At 39.9% G+C, this 22,683-nt stretch overlaps 1 protein-coding gene across 3 annotated transcripts in view; it reads left to right on the forward strand.

Moving 5' to 3' along the window:
- Positions 1–22,683, forward strand: part of PRKAR1B (protein kinase cAMP-dependent type I regulatory subunit beta) — a 2,005,749-nt gene that overhangs the window by 147,236 nt on the left and 1,835,830 nt on the right. For all 3 annotated transcript variants that reach the window (XM_044089686.1, XM_044089688.1, XM_044089687.1), the window contains exon 2: positions 19,168–19,375. In XM_044089686.1, the coding sequence (XP_043945621.1) occupies positions 19,193–19,375 (183 nt within the window). In that variant the 5' untranslated portion in view covers positions 19,168–19,192. The remainder of the gene's footprint in view (positions 1–19,167; positions 19,376–22,683) is intronic.

Raw genomic sequence — 22,683 nt, forward strand, 5'->3', positions numbered from 1 at the left:
AGAAGGAATCAAGTCAAATGAGAGACTGTAGTTAAAGAAATTCTGAAACAAATTGCAGAGTGTTAACACTGGTTGCTGTATAGCATGCAGAACAGAATCCATATAAGCTGCTTAAGCTGATTCAGAGTATGATTTGTTGCACCAGTGACAAAATATACTGCTTACAAGAACAAGAAATTTTCTGTAAATGTAACACGACACAAATGCAGGAAGTAGAAATCAGTGGCCGCTATTACCTTCTCAAGAGAGTGTGAAGTACATCATTTGATTAAAAACTGTATTCCGATAAAGCCTCTGTGTGTGAGCCAAACCTATTTGGGAAGTTAATGAGAAGAAACATGCAATATGTATAGAGCATGTATAAACTGTGCAACTTTGTACACCATTGATTCTTACTATATATATTCTGAAACTGTTTCTTCTAAGTGATTCATAGGTATGTAATGGGCTAGCTGCCCTTGAATCATTTAAGCCTATCCAATTTCTCATCTGGTACTTGAATTAACATAACCTGGTGTCAGTTTGGCTTTAACCATCCTGTGGGCAATAATGTATAATTACTCCTAGTGAGAATAACTGGGATCCTATTGTAGATAATCTGAGGAGATCCATACATGGGATAAAACATTTAGGAGCTGACTCTGTCTATTGGTATTATAGGGGAAGTCCTGGCATACATTTTTCATTACCATCCATAGATCCAAGTTGCTGTAGAATATGGACAGGGATAAGCTTCATTTTACGTGGATGGGGGAGTCTCTTCCAGAGTGGTGGTATCCTCTGCGAGATATACCAGTCCCTCCAAACAGTTCTGTTGATGTTTGAAGAAGAGGTTTAGATCCCTGGACCAAGTATTTCCTGAGGCCAATTAACTTCTTGAAGTGCAGTAGGTCATCACTGGGTTGGAGGATGTCTCTTTAGGAGGGTCTATATTAAATCAGCGAATGCTTAAAAAAGCGAACACAGATTTATCGACCACATGTAAGCAAAAGCTTACAATCTCGAACACTCAGAACAGCGATTTTTTTCCCAGAGAAAAAAATCGCTGTTCCACAAAAAAAAATAAAAATATCAAAACATTACATAAAATGGGGGGCCTTGCCCTCCACAGCCCCTGACGTGGGGGGCTGTGCCCCCACCCCCTACTTAAATATACCGACTCCAAGATCACACTACAGTGACGAAAACAGCAAAGTAACGGAGGCGGCCAAGTGATTTTCCCAGGAAATGAAATTGCTTATATGCCGTTTCTCTATTTTGCTGTTTCGTGCTTTCAAGTTCGATCAAGATGCATTCGAAGGATTGCATCTTCGATTATATAATAGGAACCTGTTTAGGATACTGAGTAGAGTGATGGGGCTTTGAGGTAGTACGCGTAGGGCATATCATTTAGGCATTGCATCCTTTCAGTAAGGTAGCTCTATGGGAGTTCCAGTTGCTGCATGTGTTTGCTTAGATATATACCAAGGGGCATTATACTCTGGCCTAATAAAGGCTGAGGAAAGAGGGACATTGACCTCTCTAGGTGTACATGCAATCTCTTTGTGTATAAACTGCACAATATAGGACTTTTTTTATGACAGTGGACACATGTTGTTGGAAAGTTTGGTCACTGTTAACATAATTTCCAAAATCCTGAACAACTCGGTTAACCCTTATGGGCATATTTTTGTGGTAGTTCCACAGGTAGACGTCTTTACAAAGAATACGATAATGCATTTTTTGCCATTGTGTTTTAAGTCCATGATTCTGGCACTGTTTATTTGTGTGGGAAAAGCCTTCCTCCAGGATGGGCAAGTCATTTGGGTATTCAGTCATCTACTAACTTAGTCAGCCAAATCACTTTGTTGTTGGCTTTTACTTCAGAAAGATAGATGCCAAACAAGAGAGATTCCAGCACTGAACCTTGGGGAACGGGACTGGTGACTGTTCTTCTTGTGTAGGAGATTCCCCTAGTTTGATTTCATGCATTCTATCTGTGATTCAGTTGGCAATCCACCAGGAGATGTAGGGGTTTATACCTTGTATCTTAATAAACAGTAGTACGAAACCCATAGCAAAGTGTATGAAGACTAAATGAAAAGCAAGTATTCTTGCGTAGTTAAATTGCCACTGCTGTGGGACTGATGTACTTAAAATTCATCTTGTGCTTATGTCAAGACTTGCTTCAGCAGTAAATGTGTTGCATTAGAGACATGCAAAAAAAAAAAAAAAAAAAAAAGATGCATGTGGCAAAATTCCTTTATCAAATTTCTATTTTCAATTTGTGAAATGAAAATGTGTTTGAGTTGGATCTAAACAAATTAAACACTAATGGGATAAAAGAGGGTTCTTTGCTGTGTACTCCAAGAAGGAGGTATATGCAGACTTGGTAATAATAAAATGAGATGTGGCAACACAATACCTGTGCTTCTGTTACAGAAGGGGAACAGATGTTAAGCTCTGGTGAAGTACAGCACATGGCTTCAGAAACAAAAGTGGTATTGGTCATGTAATTCTGGTTGCAAATGATGCTGTGGGGCAGCAGATCGAGAGTGCTTTATATCAGAATGTTTCTTACAGGCTCGAACAAGGGTATGCTTTTGCAGTCCAGGGTTACAACTGTGCAAAGTGAAAACCTTATTTGAGAGTGATAATTCTGGTTCTGAAGGTTCTGAGATTGCTAGAATAAATAATGTTTAAGAGCAGGACTTGGGTTTTAAGTTAGAGAACATTGTTAAGAAACGAACTTGTAGAACAGGCAGTGGTGATCATGTCAGCAAACCTGATTATAGTTTGTCAACATTGTATAACTTTGCAAAAAGAAGTCAAGTAAAGTAGCTCTCATTGTCTTTGAGCAGAGAGAATTAATAAAGATGGAACAGATGTTTTTTAAAAATGAAAATAAAGTAATAAAGAGTTTTAGAAAGTTCTTTCAATAGGAAAATCGAATTTTCTTCGTGTTTCACTGTTGCAGTCATCACATTTGGGTTATCCCTGCCAGGGTAGCCCTCGGCCAGCCCGAATACCAGAGGCTTAGTATTTCTCAGTCGGTTGCTGTCGCTTCAGGACTGATGTCAGGTCATCAGTAGTATAAATTAAGGCAGCCAATGCCATTACATCAGTCTTTCTTGCCATGGAGCCCGAAGCAGAAGCAGTTTGCATGTGAGTGCTGGTTGGCCACTACCTGAGTTTCATCTACCGAATTGAAGCTGAAGTCTTCTAAAGCTTAAGTACCCCATTGGGGCACCTTTTTTCTTCCACTACCTGATGTCAGAAAAAGTTAACAATTGTCTCGCCTGTGGAAAGCAAATACCACACCGAGACTTTCATTCTTACTCCGTCACTTTTTTAGGCCCAGACCACAACGTCCCCCGTTGTCACTTCTGTGCTTTGCTCAATGCCAGAACTATCCATCATCGGGCCCTTATTGTAGCTAGATATTTTCGCTTACAGTCCTCGAACTCCAATATGGCTTCGGTAAGCGATTCGACAGCAGATCTTCCGAAAAAACATAAAGATAAAGACAAAGACAGGCCGCACAGATCCAAACCTACCGACGACTCTCCCGTTAAGCTAGTCGTCAGTTCTCCGGTCCTCAGTGAGGTGCTTTCGCAGCCCCTAATGCTCGCTTCTGTGGATTTGCAGGCCGCTACCGAGACCCTTTTGGAGTTCGGATATGTCACAAAACTCTTTTTCGACTAAGGATCCTGCAGTCTTCTCTATCTTGGATGGGTCCAGAGTGGCTGAGCAGGCACCAGCTTCTGAGGAAGTCCTTCTCACTACAGATTCTTAACACAAACTGACGTCTTCTTTCACGACTACCGTTCTTTCGAAAATGACCAAGTTTCTTAGGCCCAGGGTACAAACCACACCCAAGAAACCAACGACCCAATCTTAGGCACCTGCTTCCTTGCCTCAGCCTCAAATGTTTAAAATGGCGGAATACTTTATCATGCTGATCAGGGGAAGCCAAGCTACCCCCACCAAAAGGAAAAGAGATCTGTCCCCTGTAGTTTTGTCTGAACAAGAGTCAGATGACTCTGATGCATCTGAATATGAAGACATGCAACCCCTCTCTACTTATGAGGATTCTGATGCAGGGATTCCATCCTTTCAGCCTCTCCCCCAGATGATTTTTCCTTTGGGGAACCCTTCATACCTTAAGGGAACATTTCCAATGGACGAGTCAGGACTACTCTCAGTCTAAAAAGATACTCTGGGAATTCTTAGATCTTCCACAGTACAGACCCTTGACGATCCCCCCCCAGTCCTGGATGTTGTGGAGGATTTTTTCCTGGAATCCAGCTTGACTCCTGACACCCTCCCTCCTGCACCCAGAAAACCAGACAGGTACTGTAGAGTCCCTGACTCTCACAAATTTTTTTTAAAAATCCTACTGCTGACCCTGATGTAATTTCTCAAGGGCCTAAAGGGAGTAAAGCAACCTCTGCTAAGAATCCCACCCCCTCAGATAGGGATTCCTGAGCACTAGACAGACGGGGTTAAAAAGTATACACCTCAGCTAGTCTTGCTATCAGGGCACTAAATTGTCAGTTCCATATGCTAAAATGTCAGCAACATAGCGTGGAACTCCTCAAACAAAAAATGTCTTCCTTTCCTGCTTGTGCAGAATCTAAAGAGTTACAAAAGTTAATGTATTCTGCAAGTCAAGTAACTAAACACACCTTGCACTGTGGTTTTGACACCCTAGAAGCTTCTTGCAGGGCAGCAGTCACCGGATCTGTCATTAGAAGGCATGCATGGCTGAAGGAACAGCCTTTTCCAGACCATGTCAAATCTAAATTGTTGGATGCCCCCTTGCACAAAGACAACTTATTTGGCACTAAGGCAGAAGAAGTCTTAAAAAAGCTGAAAGAAAAAGCAAAATCTATGCAGACAGTTAAGGATTTCTTACAGGTCCAGCAGGCATTGTCCCACCAAGCACTGATCCTTTCCTGCTCCCACTTAACCAGTCCAGCCCAGGCCCCGGGAAACTAGACCCCACCGACAGCAGCCACAGGGAATGCAGAAATCTAAGCAGTAGACTACCTCCACTTCAAAACAAGGGAGTTCTAAGCCACCCCCTTATGGTAAGAACTCATAATGACTCACCTCCCCCACCCCTCCCTCTGCCCAACCTCATTTACCCCTAGGAGGAAAACTCTCCTTTCACGCAAGCACCTGGGCCACCATTACCAACGACCGCTGGGTGCTCAACATAATGTCCCAGGGATACAGATTTTCTTTTCACACCCTTCCAACCCCAAAAGGGTTCCCAGACCTACCTCCAAACCAGTGGGCAGAGGCTCAAAAGCAAATCCTTTCCCTGCTTTCTATGAGGACAGTAGAGCATGTCCCTGCAGAACAGATAGGCCAAGGTTTCTACTCCAGACTTTTTCTGGTGCCCAGAAAAGATGGTACCTGGTGCCCCATCCTCGATCTATCCATTCTAAACACCTTCCTGGTGATCCCAAAATTCAAAATGCTCACCCTCCAGCAGCTGCTACCCATGTTCTTTAAGGACGTTTGGCTAGCTACCCTAGATCTAAAAGAGGCCTACCTCCACATTCCTATCAGGGAATCATGCAGGGAATATCTCTGTTTCAGGGCAGGATCTCAGCACTTTCAGTTCTCTGCGCTTCACTTTGGCTTATCTACTGCTCCCAGAGTTTTCACAAAATGTCTGGCTCTGGCCTTTGCCTTTTGCAGACAAAGGAATATCTTGATTTACCCATACTTAGACGACTGCCTAATTCAGGCAGACAGCCAGGAAAAGCTTTTCAAGCACCTGGCCTTTGTAAACCCCCTACTAACCTCCCTAGGGTGCACTATCATTGAAAAGAAATCCAAACAAGTGCCCACCCGAAGGATTATATTCCTGGGAGTAAGCCTGGACACAGCATCCCAGATGGCATTCCTTACACCAGGAAAGCAAATTTTCATGACAGCCTACTTCTCTCAACTAGCCACCAGACCCCAGTTACCTGCAAGAAGATCCTGCAAGCTCTGGGGTTCATGACATCTTGCATACTACTCATTCCATATGCCAGACTGCATATGTGGAAACTTCAGTGGTACCTAAAAAGCCTTTGGTGTCAACACTCTCAAGACCTGGAGACTCATACCTATAATTCTTTGCCTCAGAAAACATTTTCTTTGGTGGGCAACAGCATGCTCCCACAACAACCTTTCTCACCACCCTCTGCTGCTCAGACCCTCACCACAGACTCATCAGACTATGCTTGGGGTGCACACCTGGATGATAGGTGCATACAGGGCCAATGCAGCCTGCAGCAAATCCCTCTGCACATCAGTCAAAAAGAGATGATAGCTGTCCAGCACACCTTGATAGCTTTCAAGCCCCTTCTCTCTCCAGGGGCTCTCCTGATCAAAACAGGCAGCACCACTGTGATGTGGTATATCAACAAGCAGGGAGAGACCTACCCTCTATGCAGGCTGGCCATGACCCTTTGGCACACAGCCTCCGCTGTGCAACTGCACCTGTTAGCACAATTCCTACCAGGTTCTGTCAACTCTCTGGCAGACAAATTAAGCAGAAATCTTCTGGACCCACATGCATGGCAGCTCAACAGAAGAACCTTCAGCCTAATAACTCAGAAATGGGGCATCCCGAAGGTCGACCTCTTTGCCTCCCACACCAACCATCAGTTCAGCAAATTCTGCAACAGGGAGCATCACTGCATGGCTTGGAAAGTGGATGCCCTGTCCTTCCCCTTGGTCAATCTGTCAGTCTCTGCCTTTCCTTCTCTACCTCTCATCCCCAGGGTACTGCTCAAAATAAAGGAGGAAAAACCAAGGACAATTCTTATAGCTCCAGACTGGCCTCGCCAGCACTGGTACCCCTTGCTGAGCAGCCTGTCCCGTCTGCCACCATGGCATTTTCCTCAGATTCCAAACCTCCTGATTCAGAGGGAAGGAGAATTCATGCATCCCCAATTGCAGAAACTCAGTTTGGCAGCTTGGCTTATTTCCTAACCCCCCCCCCCCGATCAATCTGCCAACCTCAGTAAACAGGTTCTAGATGTTATACACGAGGCCAGATGCCCTAGCACTAGAAAGTATTATGCTGACAAATGGAAAAGGTTCTGCACCTGGGTTCAGGCTAAGGGAGCCAATACGGCACAGCCCTCCCTCCCTCTCATCCTGGATTACTTATCTGACCTACTACACAGTGGCCTCTTTTTCTCCTCTATAAAAATTCATGCCTCTGCTGTCTCTGCTCATTTTCCCACTGAGCAGCCCCTTTTCTCACACCTTTTGATCAAACAGTTCATCAGAGGGGCTAGCAACTTAATGCCAGCTAGAGGAGCCCCAGCCCCAGCTTGGGACCTTAACTTTGTGTTGGAAAAGCTCAACCTGCCCCCCCCTTCAAACCAGCTTCTTCTGCAGAGCTAAAGATTCTCTCCTGGAAGACAGCTTTCCTTCTGGCCATCACTTCAGCCAGAAGAGTCTCCAAGCTGCAAGCGCTCATGGCTGGGGAACCCTTCATCATCTTCCATGTTGACAGGGTATCCCTCAGAACTAACCCATCCTTAATGCCCAAGGTGGTGTCCAGTGTGGCTCTTAACCAATCCATTCATTTGCCCACCTTTTTCCCTAATCCCCAGAACAAGGTGGAAAGGATCCTGCACTCTCTAGATGTGCACAGACAGCTCAGATTCTATCTAGACAGGACCAGATCCTTCAGAAAGTCTGATCAATTGCTGGTTAGCTTTGCTACAGGGGCAGAAGGCAAATCCATCTTCAAACAAACCATTTCCAAATGAATAGCACACTGCATCCATTTCTGCTACAAACAACATGGAAAGCCACCCCCAATAGGGGTCTGGACCGACTCCACCAGAGCGGCCTCCACCTCTGCAGCTTTCCTCAGAGGAGTCCCCACCAGGGACATCCTGGAGGCTGCCACCTGGACATCTGTTCACACTTTTACCAAACATTACCACCTGCCTCTCTTCTCCAAATCCAGGGCACTGTTTGCCTCTGCAGTCTTGCAGGGCATCCTAGCCAGCCCCTTGTTTTTTTGACTGCCCCCACCCTTTCCCTCAGCTTTGGGAATCAACCCAAATGTGATGACTGCTACAGTGAAACACGAAGAACATAGTACAGTTGTGTACACTTACCATAAATGTAGATGTTAGAGTGAATTCACTGTTGCAGTCCTGGTTTCCCTCTCTCCATCTCCCTTTTCTTCTCTTTCCTTACAAGGGACATATTGGTATTTACTTCCTACTGCTTGGGTTCTTCCACCAGAACCTGGCTCCTACTTGGGGGCTCCTGACAGGTTAGGGCAAGAAAAACTTATGTAATGGCGTCAGCTGCCTTACTTTATACTACTGACGACTTGACGTCAATCCTGAAGCGACAGCAACCAAAGCAGAAATATTAAGCCTGTGGTATTAGGGCCGGCCGAGGGCTACCCTGGCAGGGATAACCCAAATGTGATGACTGCAACAGTGAATACACTCGAACATCTACATTTATGGTAAGTGTACAGAACTGTACTTTCAGTATCCAAGGACCAAATGTGAAGAATATTTTTTTACCAAAAGGACTTTAATATTTAAAAAACAAGTACTTAGGATTAGCACTTTTGTCTAATCTAATCATCACCAGAACTTACAGTAGCTTATTCTCTACTTCTTTTTATCCGTTCATCAGTCACATTACAAAAGAAGTGTGTACTTATGAAATGACAGTTCACATACAAATCCTTACAGACCATCCTAAAATATTAAAAAAAAGAAATGAAAAAAACTGTTGAGAAGAAAAAAAATCACAACTTGCTAGCTTTTATCTTATGGCTACTGTTAATATTAACACAACTATTTAGACCAGAACTTACAGTGGAATTTGTCCTTGGCTGCCACTGCACCTCTTATTTCAAAAACAGTTCTCCAGTTCCCACCTGTCTAACAAATAGTAAAGCCTAAAATAAATGTTTAAAAATTAAACATTTTACTCTATGATTAGCTAAAATGTTTAATTTTTAAACATTTATTTTAGGCTTTACTATTTGTTAGACAGGTGGGAACTGGAGAACTGTTTTAGAAATAAGAGGTGCAGTGGCAGCCAAGGACAAATTCCACTGTAAGTTCTGGTCTAACATTTTACTCTATGATTAGCTAAACTGCGGTAATGGTGCTGCGGTAGCATTGTCGCCTCATAGCAAGACGTCCCGTTCGATTCCCAGCTAGAGTGTCTTCTGTGTGGAGGCATACGTGAATGGGGGGTGTCCCTTCGTTGAAGGTTGTGTGTCAGGGCTGGTAACCCGGTACATAAAAATCCACTACCAATCATTAGCGGACCGGAGTTCCTCTGTGGCGACCCCTAACCGGGAAAAGCCGAAAGACACAATCAAACAAACTCTATGATTAGCTAGGGTAATAATACAGTCATTGTTGACCTTCTCTCATCCTGGCGGAATGGTTTATTTGCAGCACAGATATACAGCAGTACATCTTATTTTTTTCAGAGAATAAGTAATAAATAGTCATATATTATCAAGTACTTCAATTTCTGTTTAGCTGTTGACATGGAAATACTCAGAAGGAAACTGTTGTACTTTAGATACAAATGTTATTTTCTTGCAGAAGCACCCAGTTATTTTTGCATAAATTAAAACCAGAGACAAAAGGCACATCTGATTATCCCATCCACTCACTGTGGCTGGTTTCTGTTCTGAAACTTATGCTAATGTCGGTATCATCAACATCAAAGTACTTTGTATGACCCTTTTTCAGTCTCTCCATGTATTGCTTCGGTTCCATATGAGTGATAAGCCAAACATTTGGTACCTGTCATTTGCAGAATCTTGACTGAATAAGCCCCTCTGGGGTGTAGTAGAGGGTTAGCAAAGGATATTACAGCATTACGGATGTGATTCAGCTGCTGGACTAAACTTTGAGTACAAAGGTGAATCTATGGATTCATTTGATTTAAGAGGTACTAGTGAAGTTTATTGATGGCAGTGTAGTTGTTCTTGTCTAAAGTACCCCTTTGTTCCAGAGCTTTTGTGGGCCACTTCTCTTTTTTACTAAAGACATTGAAATGCATGACAAGTATTTGGTACATCTAAGGACACAAGTAAGTGGTATAACTCAGTAGAAGGATGTGGATATAGTTCTGCAGAAACTAATGACGGTATGTTTTGTGTTTAGTCCTAAGAGTTAGGAAAGAAATGCAGGGAGCAAAATGAAGCAATTCAGACTGCACATCTTGGTTTTAAATTGAACAATATTGGAAAAATGCATACTTGGCCATTTGTTTTTATATTAAAAAGATTGTCAGGTGCAAGCAGTAAAACATGCACGTCACTCTGCCAGTCTTTTAAAAAATGCTAAAGAAGGGTGTAGCTGTTGTGATGCCCCTGCACTGGCCCAGTAATCAAGGAGCCTTTATTCTCACCACTAGCATCAGTGAGAGACGTGCACATTGGGAGGATGACAAGCACACACACAGTGAAGTACAATTTCCCTTAAGAGCACACACAGATCATAGTCAGTCTCTTTCTCCAGATCCCCAATAAGACTCCCCACTGGCACAGCTATAGGGTTGACATCTCAGCCGAGTGGTCAAGTGAAAACCTTCAGCACCCTCTCTGTCCAACCAGTGCTTCGTGTCCCTACCCAAGTAGCTGACACACGTGCACACACACACACACACACACACACACACTTTGTGATTTGATCTGTATACAATCACACAGCCATTCCTGGGGAAGGCTGGCACAGGTTCCCTAGCTGTGCCCCCTTCTGCAAAGACTAAAAGGTAGTTAGCACTGCCACCAACCAGCTCTTATCAGCTACTATAAGGCCCTTCCCAAAGGGTGACCAAGTCTACGGTGCAATGTTACTATTATCGAAATGGTAAGTGTGTCCAAGACTTGAAGGCAATTTAGGAGTGGCCTGTACAGTGTTACCAAATACATATGCAAGTACTGTAAGAGGTTAAATATCTCTAATCAAACCATTTAATAATAAATAATAAAAGCACAAGACAATACTCAATAACTCAATACAGTGACAACAGAGTTCAGAATCACAGGAAATATTTTAAAACAACATTGCAGGACAGTCTCACATAAATAAAGAAAACATCTAGACTACTCTTGCTATATTCCTATCTCTAAGAGAAATACTATGATGTAAGTCTTGCTTACAGAGCAAGGCAAGTGCTGGTGAGAGGATGTTTGTAGGTCCAGAGACAAATACGAACTGCACTGGCTCACTCTCTGAGATAGTTCTTAAATTAATAATATACATTACTGCTGGGTTAGGTAGATGACATCACTGTTTGACACCTGCCTCTAGTTCCCAGGCTAAACAGATACCAACAGAATTTAACATATCTATATGAAAAATACTGGTCTTGTAGAAGTTGACAGTTGTCTCTTAGAAGCTTGCCTGAAACTGGAAGTCGTAAAACAAATAAAAATTTGACATTTTAAACCTAGTAATTATTTCTGTCTTAAGATAATAGAAAGAAACTGTAGCTGTAGACATTCTGGCTTCTAGCTGTGGTAACGCAGTTGTAAAACTCATAACTTATTTTCTCAGAGTTCGCAAGTTAACTCTGTATGTCCCAGTTTGTACTATGAAAACATATATTTGCAGAGGTATATATATTTCTGCTCTTTTCCAGCAGGATGCACTGTGGTTACATTTTTGAAGCACAGCACATAACATACAGGTTACTTGGATCATATTAATATTGACAATGACATAGAATTATTTACAGATTTCTAGCTAGCTGGGCTGGCAGCCTTCACAGCTGTTTCAAACTCTTTCATCTGAAGAGACTTCAGCACAGTTGAGATATTTCTAAAAATGATGTCACAAGGCATTGAAAAGCCATTCATCTTTGTACAAACATAATTCAGTATCATGTTTTACAAATTGACGTTTTTTTTTAATAAACATCTTTATTAAATTATCACATATGACATAGGCAATTTTACATTGATATAAATAAAAAACAACTTTGACACAGCTTTAGTTGCAAACATTTTACATCATGGACAGCATTGAAACAACTGCAGCTGAAAACATTATACATCACTTATAATCTATCCAGTTACTGTCAGTTAAGTCACAAGTTGACATATTATATAAAACTAGAAATACAAAAGACTTAAAAAAAAAAAAATCATTCTAAGTAAGTCCATGTCTTTAAAACACATTTTATCCAGACCACCCCTCTTGGCTCTTCCTTAATTTTATCTGAAACACAGAACAAAAACATTGAACAAAGAGCATATCTGAGAATGCTTGAATAATGCATTATTAATAATCAGTGTTGTGTGCACACACACACACATACATATGTGTATATAGGAATGTGTGTTTGTGTGTTATATATATTTTTATAATACAGTGACGCAATTTTTTGTTGTACCTTTATCAAAAAGAGTTGCATGAAATACAGGAAGCCCAGTATACAATCACGAAACAGGGATATATCTCCCTGGAACTGAAGAGGTCCTATCCAAGATTCTTTTTGTAAGTTTTCCATGGTCTGTTAATCCTCTCAATACATCCATCTCCAGAACTGTATTGTCTGGAATTTTCCAGTTTTGCTTTCAAATTGTACACCCTTTTACTAATGAAAGATAGTTTGTCACTCAGTTCATTTACTAAATCAGGGCAACCTAAAATGACCTTCCAGAGAACTTTTTTTAATAATAGTGCTGTCCACTATAACTGAGAGGAAGAGCTCTCGTATAATCATTTTTATTTCTTATACTAGTAATGGGACTACTGCGGTGGTGGTGCTGTGGTAGCGTTGTCGCCTCACAGTTAGACGTTGCCCGTTCGATTCTCTGTTAGAGCGTCTTCTGTGTGGCGACATGCGTGAACGGGCGTTCCTTCGTTGAAGGTTGTGCGTTAGGCCTGGCAAGCCAGCACGTAAAACTCTACTGCCAATCATTAGCAGACCGAAGTTCCGCTGTGGCGACCCCTAACCGATAAAAGCTGAAATACACAAACAAACATACTAGTAATGAAACTCACAAGTGTGGAATATGGTCAAACACAAGATATCTGTGCACAGCATTCATGTTCAAGAATCGGTTTATACTTTTCATCAGTTTCTTGTCTCACTTCATCCACAATGTCACAATACAATTTTTTTGTCATTAAACTTCAGATAGTGTAATAAAGTTGTTAAGGTCTTTACAAAAAATGTCATCTGTAACTTGCTTAGCTAGATTACTTGCTTGGCTGTTAATAACATTCCTTTTAACATGTATAGGGCATTCAATAGAGGTGTAGGCATAATTATTTCTAATAATATAGTTTCCAATGCATGTTAGTAGAAAATTATTTAGTATGCTTGATACAGAAAATGTCAGTGTCCGAAAATGTGCACTGAAAAATTACTACATTTGAATGTAAATTGTAAGAAGCCAGGTCCTCTTTCTAGATTTTTTGTAAGGAAATCATATACTGCAGTCCCCATCTATCAAGTCAAAAAGCATTTAATAAATGTATCATACCTCAGTACTTTTAACTTCTAACTCCCATTCACATAATAACAGATTTTCAAATGTTACAGCCACTGCTGTTCCCATGGGATCCCCACAAACTTACTTAAAATACTATCCTCAGAAAATAAAATTATGCGTGACAAAGACTAATAGTTATGTGTTTATCTTGTCATTAGAAAAATCTGTGACATTAGAAAGAAAACTCCTAACTATATCATATCTGACTATATGTGTTACAACTCCCTATAGTGAGGTAATGCCTATTGCCCTAAAAAAAAAAGTATTTTTCTTAACATCAATAACATTTGCTAGTTTTCGTTCCTCCAAAATATCAAAAACATCTCTAAAAAAGACGGTACTGTCTGTACCACCTTATTTAAGTATTTGTGTACATAAACAGTAGTGCATTCAATCTTACTGTCATTTGCTGGAATGACTACCCCAATCTTGGGATGTTGTATATATAAAAAGCTGTAAGTATCCATGTCTGTGAAGCCAGAATGTAATAGGCTGAGCAAAACCAGATCAACTTGCTGGTTTGCCACGTTAATATTTTCTGTAGTTGGTGTATAAAAATACTTATATATTTTCTTCTTGCAAGTGCAGTTATCTTTGATAACCATATTACTACACATTTCATCTTTTGTATTCAGACACTTAGTGATGAGGAATTCATGATTTAAGTTGATGAAGTATTTTTCTGGTGGTGAATCTAAATTGTTTGTATGGCAGCCTTGGAGATGAACTCATAAACTGCAAAGCAGGTACCAAAATTAGATTAAAAATACTATGTTGTCTACAAAACTTTATCATTATTCAAAAACTTCAAAATGCACAAAAGATTCAACTTGCATACATATAATCTCATCTTTTGGGGTCTGCACTGAATTCCTGTCTGTAAAGATATGAAGGAAAGGCCTTTTCCAACAACTTTCTTATTAAACGTAAAGAAACTTAAACTGATTCCATTATATTTGAATTTTGAACTCCAATGCTCCTTTGATAGTTCCAGTTGTTGCAATGGCATTTGCTGTAAATTGTTCTGTTGGAAAGAAAAGATGAAAACTCTGCACTCTCTGTGATGGGTGTGTGTTGGATTTCAGACCTAATTGATCTTCTCTTGCCATCTCTACATGAAGCTCTGTTCTGCTGTTATAATATACCTATAGTTATTTAGCTACATGTATGTGTGTGTGTGTGTGTGTGTGTGTGTGTATATATATATATATATATATATATATATATATATATATATATATACACACACATATATATATATATTTGCGTGTGTGTGTATAAATCTATCTATATATCTGTATATTTATATATACACATGCCTCTGTGTATATTTGTGTATGTATATATATATATATTTGCATGTGTGTATAAATCTATCTATATATCTGTATATTTATATATACACATGCCTCTGTGTATATTTGTGTATATATATATATATATATATATATATATATATGTATATATTTGCATGTGTGTATATAAATCTATCTATGTATCTGTATATTTATATATACACATGCCTCTATGTGCATATTTGTGTATGTGTATATATATATATATATATATATATATATATATATATATATATATGTGTGTGTGTGTGTGTGTGTATGTAATGTATGTTTATATAGGCTTCTTCTCCAGAGACTCTTACTTCATCATAATGTCTTTCATGACTGGAGGAGGAATGTTGATCTAATTATTCCGAGCGACTTGTTTTGGAAGGTTGTATTTCACAGCGTGCTGATTTGTCTGTGTTCAGTTTCTTAATCTTACAGTTGAGAAGGAGTAATCTAATTGTGAAGAAAATCATTTAGTTTGGATTTCAACTTGAGAACTGTTGAATCTCAGCCCAAACAGAAATGTTCTGTTAATCATATGATAACTGGCTGGATAAACTGATTTTTATACACCCTTTTTATCCACAACTTGGAAGGTATTAAATACAGAAGCGTTACAGATTATAATGTGATAAATGAGGTGCATATTGCAATAGTAATGTCATTAAGGATAGTATAGTTTAACAATGTCTCAACAAGTTTCAGCACAGCTTTTGAGAGCTTGTATAATAGTAATGCTGGCAGCATGTGGAAGGATATTAGTTTTTCCAAAGACACTTGAGCCACATTAAATAGGTTTGCTTTTTAATGTTTTTTCATTTTAAGGTGCTTCTTTAAACAAATGTTGTTTGCATTGATATAGACATGTTCTGGTAAGGCGCAAAGGTCAATAAATCTTTTCTGATGTACATAATTTGACAATCTAGGCCTGTTTTCATTAATATGGTAATGATCTGTGGTTAACTCATAGAGAACGACTTGTGGAGGGGGGTTCACGCACAACCTTGGAGCATCCAAGGATTTGGGTAGTATGGTTATAGAACAGAATGAGATAACATAACTGATAAGAAGGAAGCATATTTCAGTATTCTTAGAGATTGTTTTTTTTTACTAGCCAAATTTTCTCTGACCTCCGTTGGAACTATCAGAGTGTCCATTTCCCACATCTTTCTACTACGTTCATGTTTCCTGAATTAATTTGATTGATTGATTGATTGAAAATTAGGACTTACCTGTTGATCAGATGGCCTGATTTGAAGGATTGAGCTTCTTTTCTGAAGGAGTTTCTGAGCTGGGCATAACTTATGGAGTTGAATGGGTTACCAAAAGATCTGAACCCTGGCTTAAGTGTGGTCTATTTGGTAGGATCTACTTTTGGGGTCATAAATGAAGCCGCCAAATAGAACCAATGAACTGGTCTAAATTGCCATTTGCTGCAAGAATTAAAAGGGATGAAACAAAAAAATGAAAATGAGCAGGCTTGGAATCATCACAGACTAGCAGCACACAGCACATTTAAGTTGTTGTAAGACTATAACTGAAGGGCAACAGTAGCTGCTTACAACATTGCTGGATGTACCGGAGAGAGTCAAAGAACCTCTGCACTGAGCACTCTGTGGCTTGGGTTTAAGTAACTGAGACAGAGAAGAGATTCAGCAGAGCAGCTAATGGGTAGATTGTGTGGATAGGTTTGAGAACTTTCAGCAAGCTGGTGGAGCACAGAAATTGCTGGTGTAGAAATTAATAAGATGGTGATCGGGGAGTAACCCAGGAGTTGGCATTGTGTCACACTTTGTTTAATGTGCTTTTGTTTGCTGCTCCTAGCAGTCTGTGTAATGAAGTGAGCCTGTTTACCCCTGACATGAAGATGCATGGTGGTAAAGGACTGGGAACTGTGTGACAAAAGATGCCTGCCATGTCAGTATAGTGATCAGGGAAGGGGCAGCTTGTATTTAATGCAGAAAAGTACAAAGTTGTGCTGCTGACAAACATGAAACCAAAACAATACTTCGGGAGGTAGGGATAACCTTGGATGACTAGAAGAGGTACACTCTGATTGTTCAAGAATGAACCACTGTTTCTAAGACAGCAGGTCAGTGGCAACTGTAACCTCCATGTTTGGATGTATAACATTAGCTGTGGCCTTCAGAAAATTTGAGGTTATTTTTCCATAACAGATGTCATTGGCAAGGCCTGTCTTGCATTATTATGTGGAATATCAGAGGACGAAACTTATGAAGGCTCTTAAAGTGGTCAGAGGAGGTCAAAACTAAGCAACCAGCATAATCATCCATATATGCTTGTGGAGACACATGACCTAGATTTATGTGTAGTCTGGGGGAAGGAAGGGTCAGAAGGAACAGATTCTGGTTCTGTAGAATACCAAAAGGCAGAATTTGAAGAGCCTAATAGGAAATGTTTGTGTTTATTTTTATGTTGGGAGGTGGGTTACAGTTCGACATGACTGACATAATGTGAAGATCTTTACAAGATTGCTACATTTCCTCTTGGAAAGAGTGGTGAACCTATAGAAGTTCTTCCATTCTTGGGTTGTAGAATGCAGTGCTGAAGAGGCCAGAAGCATTGGGATAGATAGTGGCAGCAGAAGGTGGGCACATTGTGTCAGCTTTGTTAGGGATTAGCTCTGGAGTCAGATATACTCTGTAGGCAGGGTGGACTCCTTCCATTGAGTAAGGCTTACTGCTTACATTTCTAGTATTCTGGGATTGTGTACCTTCTAATAAGCTTACCACTGTTGCTAGGTGCTTATCTGCTTTCATTCCTTGGTAGATCTACGTTCTGAGTTACGGTATAGCGATTAGACCAGCCTTGCAGAGTTTCATATCCTTAATCTACTGTTCTAGAAAACCTACTGAATGCTAGAGCCCCTAGATAGTGCAGCTACTTACTGTTACATTCATGCTTTATTCCAGATAAACTATGCAAAATTTACTTGGAATGTCATAAAACCCAGGAAAGGCATGGTAACTTTTATGGAATGTAAATAGGCACATTTGAGTGGTGACAGTATCTTGTTAAGATGCTATTTTTCAATTTTAAAAGTAATAAGTTACAAAGTACTCGACTAACATTGAAATGTAGAAATGTATTTGATTTGCATTCAAAATATGACTTTCAAACTAAATGCCTGTTGAGAAGAAGACTTGACCATCCTAGGATTCATTCATATCCTCCTCACTCTTGGTGATTGCTCATTGCTGACAGACACACACACACACACACACAGACACACACACACACACACACACACACACACACACACACACACACACACACACACACACACACACACACACACAAACACACACACTCCTGAGTTGGATACCACTCTTGTAAACACTGAGGCATACACTTGCACACAAAGTATAATGCACACAAAAATCCATACTTTTGATTGCCTACATGTCATGATTCCTCTTGTGGGACCACCCAGGCACATGCATGCATGCACACACACACACACACACACACACACACACACACACACACACACACACACACACACACACACACACACTCATTCACACTCCAACAGATAGGCATATACACACTGGTACACACTTCACCTCCACAGCTTCGCTAAGCTTACCTGCACTGCAAAGACTCCCACAGGTGTGTAAAGATTCCTAGAGTTTTACTAGGCTAATGACACAGAGGTGCCTTTCTAAGCCTAACCAAGTTTCTCCAAAAGAATAATGTTGTTCTGTATCCACATAGGACATTGAGGGCCAGGCATTTATAAGCAACCTGTGTCCATAAGGGACATGGATACATAAAATTCCTATTCCTGCTCCACTTGGTGACAGCCTTGTTTGTATAGTGGTCACTTTTCCTTCTTGAGTAAAATCTTCCTCTGCCAAGCAGTTCTGACTCAGATAAGCAAATCAGAAGCCACAAACATTTCAGGGAGAGAGCACATGGCTAATGAGTATTGGACACTCCCCCAGACTGCTGCATTAGCATGTGGTTTCACCTGTGAGGGGAAAATGTCGGAGGGAGAGCAGTGTATGAATCAGAAAGGCTTAGTAAGATGCATAAACCTTCCAAATTAAGGCTTCCACATCGATGTAAGCCTTTCAGAATAATTTTCCTTATTAGAAATATGTTTTGTATAATTTTAATAAAAGAAGATATTGTGTAAAAGTTAAAAGCATAAAACCATCAGCATGTAATCCTGTAAAACTGCTTTTCAAGGCCTTTGTAAATGAAGTGGAAGTTCTGATTAGTAAAGTTAACTGTAAAAATGAACGATATTTCCAATAAAAGATGTACCTTTTATTACATTGCATTTCTCAGTGCCCCCTCCTGGTGAGCTGCAGAGATGGCTTCTGCCTCCTCCTCCTCTAACGTGGAAGAAGAAGATGAGAGCCTAAAGGGATGCGAACAGTATGTGCAAAAACACAACATCCAACAGCTGCTGAAAGAGTGCATTGTGAACCTGTGCATAGCAAAACCAGACCGCCCCATGAAATTCCTTCGAGAGTACTTTGAAAAACTGGAGAAGGTCAGTAAACATATGAAAAATGTCTTTTTGCTGAAAGGGTTTGGTGTAGAACTCCTGTTTCAGTTTAGAATGATTTTTGATTTGTATCTTTCTTGAAAGAAGTCTCCTGCTTTGTTTTTAATCACAGAGTCAGTCATTTGAGTCACCAGATGTTTAGAAATAATAAATTTAGATTTTTCTAATGTAGTTTCAATTTTTGTGTGTTTTGTGAAGGTTGTAAGGTTCTAATTATGTGCATTAGCGTTAAGGTCTGCTATCCCCACAATTCTTCAGGGATTCATTTGTTAGTGCACATTTTCCGCTCTTTTTCATAATTACCTAATGAAGATCTGTGTTTGGAGTATTTTATGGTCTTCTGCTATGATTATAGAGCACAATGTCATCAAGTCAAGGTGGTTTCACCTAATCAAGTCTGACAGCGGGAGCAGGACGGATACAAACATAAATATAATCCTGAATCACATAAAACAGGGAGGGGGTCAGAACTGCTGTGTAGAGTTCTGGAAATAGTACAAATAATTTATTTGTAAAATATTGTTTTGCACAGCCGACTCTTCACATGGTTACTGTGTAATTTGTCTCTGCAGGAGGTAGTCAGTCTAACACATTTTCCCTCTTATTTAGTTATTTTTATGATAGTTCAGCTTGAATCTGCCCCATGATTATTTGGAGCATAGTCTTGCTTCCTCTGTTTCTTCTGGCAGATCATTCTTTAAATCTGTTGTTTTTTCATTGGTTTAATTTTTTCTGTTATCATAAATAGAGAAATGGTGGCAGTGTGCTCAGGGGAGCACCAATGTTTCTGTATTTATTATTGTAGATCATCTTTTTACAGGGAAGCCCCAAGTTGAATTTTAAACTGATTGCAGGGAAATGTGGCTAGGGCAATCGGGAAGACTTAACTTCTCTTCAAGAGTCCTGGAATATTTAATATCCACCTAAACTACCACCAGCCTAGGCATCTGTGAATTTCAGTTAAGGCCATGTGAAGGTAAACTACCACCAGCATAGGCATCTGTGAATTTCAGTTAAGGCATTGTGAAGGATGGCAACTGAGGAGCACAGCAATTCTTCCAAGAAACAGTCACTGAAGACTCCCCTCTACATTTAAAATACCCACAAGCACACACTATCTAATAAGAACAAAAATGTTTTACTTAGTTACTCTTTTTTTTTCCTTTTAGTGTCCTTTTAAACATTAGTGATATGAAGTGGGTTTATATATACATATATACACAGATATATATATATATATATATATATATATATATATATATATATATATATATATATATACATACACACATGCACAGTCCACCCACAGGTTTAGCAAAGTCAGCAATAGTCCAGCCTTTCTCAGACACTTTTTCTTGCAAGGTCATATTTCACAAATATGATTTAATGCTTTATAGTCTCCAATTTATTCAGTAATTTCCCTATGTTGCTGGTTTTCTTCATCTCCATCTTGCAGTATAAGATGGGGTTCAAGCCCAAGGTAGTCCTGCTTCGTCTAGTCAACTCCTGTGCTATTTTCTGTCTCAAGCATTTTCCTTTGGAACATTGGAAAGTATTTCACTGGCAAAGTCTCTATATAAGCTGTATTGTCAGAAGAATGAGAACCAGAGTCCCCTTTTGTTTCCTTGCTCACTTTTTTTCTTTTTTGATAAACGTTTTTTATTTCTTCCGTAGCCTTTTCTACAGCAGCAGTGCATTTAATCCTCAAGGAAAGCCTATTCTGAAGACAGCTGGATACAGCAGCTTGAATCCCACACATGCCTCTTGACATTTCATGATTGCAGAGATAAATATGCTTCTCTTCTGTGTAGTATACAGTGAATATTCATTTCCACAAATGCACTTCTGTCTGTGATTTTTAATATTTTCCCTTCTGCCACAATTTTGTCTGGATCAACTCTTTCTGATGCTGTGATTGCTAACCCACGTCATGGTAGGGTTACCACCTGTCCCACTTTGCGAGGGACAGTCCCTTTTGGGCAGTTGTGTCCTGACAAAAAATTGTAAAAATGGCAAATGTCCTGCGATTTTAGGACAAATTTATTTCCTATATTTTATGTAATAGTTGCATAAAACAGTTATTCTGTATCTACAATACCTAAATGTTATAAGAAACAGAATAAGCAACTAAAAATGCTACAAGAATAAGCTTTTATTTAGGCAAAAAAGTTAAGTTCCAACCTTTGTACTGACCATGGGTATGTGTCGGCCTGTAAAATCTGATGTTTTTACCAAAAATGTCCCACTTTGGCCATTTGAAAAGGTGGCAACCCTACGTCATGGCTGCTTTCTAATGGCCAGCTTTGGAGCATACACTCATCGTGCCCTGTCAGTTAATGAATCCTGCTATGGAATACTAGTCCAGTTGCTTATTTGTGCTTTCATAAAATTAATACAATCTGTTCATTCCAGTTTGTATGGTACAACAACAAATCTCAGGTTTTCTCTGTGCACTGTCTTCTAACTCCACCATTTTTGCAGCAGTTCTTCTTAAAAAGACTCATACTCAGCTAGCATTTACTCCATTTGAGCCTCTGGTTTTATCACTTCATCTAAATGGCTATATAAAGCTTCTATTTTTTCAGCCTTTTGTTACTTGAGTAGATATATGCCTTCAATGTTTCATTTATTTTAATCACGTCTGAGTACATTTGATTCATTTTTCTCCTCTAAGATCTGTGTGGCATGGTGGGTTAGTGCAGTGGGCTATAGGTGAGAGGGGCTCAGGTTCGAAACTTGGCAGAGGTGTTCATTTGGGTGAGAGGTTGGCATAATGGTTAAGGTGGTTACATTACAGACACAAGGTGCAGCATTTGATTCTCACATGGGGTAATTGTCTAGGCTTAAAATGGCCCACAATGACAGCCTAGTACTACTCTGTGAACCTAAATTAAGGGAAATTATCTCTTGTACCAAAGCTGAAGCTTGAACTGTTTTTTTTTTTTTTTTTTTTTTTTTTTGCTGAACAGCTGCAGGATAATCCCAGCCAGTGTTTTCTCTTAAATTGTTTTGGTTGATTTTGTTTTATGTTCTCTCTAAATTTTTTCTTTGCTGGCATCCAAGCAGTGTACTACCTGTCCAGTAACTGAATTTTACCGAAGCTGAAAATATCACTGGCCCTTATTTCACAGGTTAGTTTTAGAAGAAGTTAATAGGTCTGCTTCTTCTTAAGCAGTTAACTATGCCCTGATCTGGCAGGCCTCTTTTTACTGACACACGGTCCAAACAGGAATGCTTGTTACTTTCATGGTCTTTGAGTCTTAATTTGAGAAATAGGTAGTAAGGTTGTTGAT

Source organism: Protopterus annectens, chromosome 12.part0 (genome assembly GCF_019279795.1).
Source record: "Protopterus annectens isolate FY-2018-M chromosome 12.part0, PAN1.0, whole genome shotgun sequence".
Lineage (NCBI taxonomy): Eukaryota > Metazoa > Chordata > Ceratodontiformes > Protopteridae > Protopterus > Protopterus annectens.